Raw genomic sequence first — 3,096 nt, forward strand, 5'->3', positions numbered from 1 at the left:
GCCGAGCCAGATGAATTTTTAAAAGTTTTTGTACTATACTTTAAAAGTACTAAATAAAATTGATTTTCAATAAAACCACAGGGATATCAGAAAACATGACACTACTGGATTCACCCAGAGACTCTACTATTATAATTACTCTTCGGAAAGAATATGAGCATATGAGGAACAAAGAAAGAATTTTCAAAAAATTCTCAAAAAATATTCAATAAAATATGGCAATTCCAAGCAAGCACAGTTTCTAGTAACGCCACAACATCCATCTCAAGAACTAAATCTGAAGGGACCCAATGCCCATTTATGTTGCACTCCACAGTGTGGACAGTCCTTCCTCAGCCCAGAATTCTTTCTCCATACCCATCACACTCTCAATTTCTAGGCTGGGATCACTAGAAGCCCTAGCTTTGTGCATTCTCTTTGGTCTACACCCACAAGATGCCCAATTTCAACTAATTCTAATGTTTCATTTTTCTGTTCCTGCTGGCAAGATTACAATATGAATCTAAGTTCAAGACTACATGGTCAGGCTGGGCACAGTGGCTCGCACCAGTAATCTTAGCACTCTGGGAGGCTGAGGTGGGAGGACTGCTTGATCTCAGAAGTTCAAGATAAGTCTGAGCAAGAAATAGACTCCATTTCTTACTAAAAATCCAGGCATGGTGGCAGACACCTATAGCCCTAGCTACTCAGCAGGCAATGGTGAATTGGCTAATACCAGGGACCCTGGACTAAGTGGAGATGGACAGGCCAAGATATGAAACTTAGAATGGGCCACCCCTAAGAACAAATCTTTAGAGCTGGACAGAGACCAGGACACCAGGGAGCAATGGGCTGAGAGTAATCAACACAATGACCCTCCACCCCACATAAAAAGAGATTATTATGTAAAAAATATATTGAAGACTGTTACAAGAAAAAAACAAACCAGAAAGTGGGTAAGCATGTAGGCATCCAGTAGGCTATGAATAAAATATGAGGTGCATTAGGGAGAGATGGCAAATTAAGTTAAAACAATTAGGCTCTCCGTCGTCAGGAAGGCCTGGATAAGACTCCTTTAAATAATGGAAAACCCAGGAACATGTAAGTCCCTAATTGTGTTTGGCTATCTGTACTTCTTGCCATATGGTTAGAGAAAAAGAGGCCATAATAAAGATCTAGCCTGTTGCAGATACGTCTTTCTCTTCCTTAAAGAAACAGACAGAATTTGAAGCAAACACACATTATCGTCTAACCCTTTAACATCAGCACTAATTTTATCAGTTGTAAAGTCATGTGCTTTATAACACCAGCACTAATTTTATCAGTTGTAAAGTCACGGGCTTTAATTCTCAATTCATCATTATAAAAAAATCTTCAAGTCCTCCTTACCTGAATTTGTTTCTTTCTTCCCGTTCTATTCTCTGCAGCCTTTCTTCTCTCTCCTGCCGTCGCCTCTCTCTCTCTGCTGCTAGTGACTCTTGGTGTTGCCTAAAGGATGACGTGAGAAGACCACTGAGTGACGACCTGAAGATACAACGAGTTAGTGTTTCAGTTGCTTGGCCTGTGGTGGCAAGCCCTGGAGCAGGAATCAGACCTGGGGGAGAACTGAGGGTCAGGCAGTGCCTGGGAGGAAATGATGGAGCATCTCAGGTCTTCTTGTTTCAACATTTTTGTCTATAAATGGGGATAAGTAACCTGCTTCAAGATCTGGGAGGACAAAATGGTGGTAATATATATAAAATACAAAGTAAGCAGTCATCAATAATGGGCATCATTGTTATAATCAAAAAGGATTCCAGAAATATAAATAAAATATAAATACATTCTGTATCTATTTTAGGGTGATGTACATTAAGACTTTGATGAGCTGGAATCAGTTTTTAATCTACAACTATTTTCTATTACTAAGAATATTTGCTATATGCCTATTTTAACATGATTCCTCAGAATAATTATCTTAAAACAAGGTAATGAGAGATGAGGAGAACAAGACTAGCCATAGTCTGAAGTGTGAACAAAGTGAAGGAAATTTCATTCTAAGATAAGAAGTAGCTAAGGCCGTTTAAAGGACAGCTCTTGACTAACTGGTAATGCCACACAAGCCGTTTGGACTGTTCACTGACAGTGGCATAATGATGTTGAACAGGTAGGTGGAAGCCTCAGTGGGGAACCACAGAGATGGCTAGTACAGGAATGTTAGTTCAGAGAATACGTGAGAAAAGGGAAAACAGGTGCAAGGAGCCATCTTTGGTTATCAGGTGGCAGGAGAACGGAGGGAAGAAACCACCAGGATCCTTGATAACCACAGGGAGGCAGTAACCAATCCTAGGCTCATCTCCGAGCTACTGCAGCAGCCTGGACCCGTAGGCGTAGATAGAATGTATCTATCTTTCACATAAAAGGAGCCCAGACCACATTATGTAACTTGTCTTTTGTTAGCTACTGCTATTTTGTGACGTTTTCTTTTTCCTGTTCCGTGCCTCCAAATCTAATCCACAATCAGTGTTAAAGGGGGTTATTATATCTCTTGCACAGTAATTCATAAAAATTACTATGGATATAATGGATTTGTTTAACTTAATTTTAATCTAACAGATGAGCATATACTGTCCAATCTGGTGCCCCAAGTTAGAGAAAACACATTCTTCTCAAATACACAAGGACTATTCAAAACCTGACCATCATTTCTGGCACAAAGCTCAAGAATGAAGGCCAAGAATTGGTGTCATATGAAAGCTACCTTCCTGAGCATAGAGCAACTGATTTAAAAAGTAACAAAAAGATAAATTTGGGGGGAAAAATCCATAAAATTGGAAAAATTAAAACACTTCTAAATAACACAGGTCAAAAAGGAAAAATACAGAGTATGAGAACAGAAACTTATTTACTATTGGCAATTATGAACATACCGCAAAAACCTGGAATAAAGTCATGTTGCGTTTGTCCAGTGACTGCAAAGGTAGTTTGAGTTGAGAATATTAATGAATATAATGTACCACATTAATAGTTTATGGGGAAAAAAAAAACCATGACTACCTCTACAGATACAGAAAAGGCTTTATAGTCAACAATACTTTGTTATGAAAACTTTTAGTAAGCTTACAACTAGAAAATAAC

General features: G+C 38.8%; 1 protein-coding gene across 1 annotated transcript in view; it reads right to left on the bottom strand.

The window, feature by feature from the left end:
- Window positions 1-3,096, bottom strand: part of FHOD3 (formin homology 2 domain containing 3) — a 468,593-nt gene that overhangs the window by 85,058 nt on the left and 380,439 nt on the right. Inside the window, exon 16 of the mRNA XM_012802005.1 lies at window positions 1,369-1,503. Within this exon, the coding sequence (XP_012657459.1) occupies window positions 1,369-1,503 (135 nt within the window). The remainder of the gene's footprint in view (window positions 1-1,368; window positions 1,504-3,096) is intronic.

Source organism: Otolemur garnettii, unplaced genomic scaffold, assembly GCF_000181295.1.
Source record: "Otolemur garnettii isolate 467f Iridium unplaced genomic scaffold, OtoGar3 scaffold00012, whole genome shotgun sequence".
NCBI classification, from domain to species: Eukaryota; Metazoa; Chordata; class Mammalia; order Primates; family Galagidae; genus Otolemur; species Otolemur garnettii.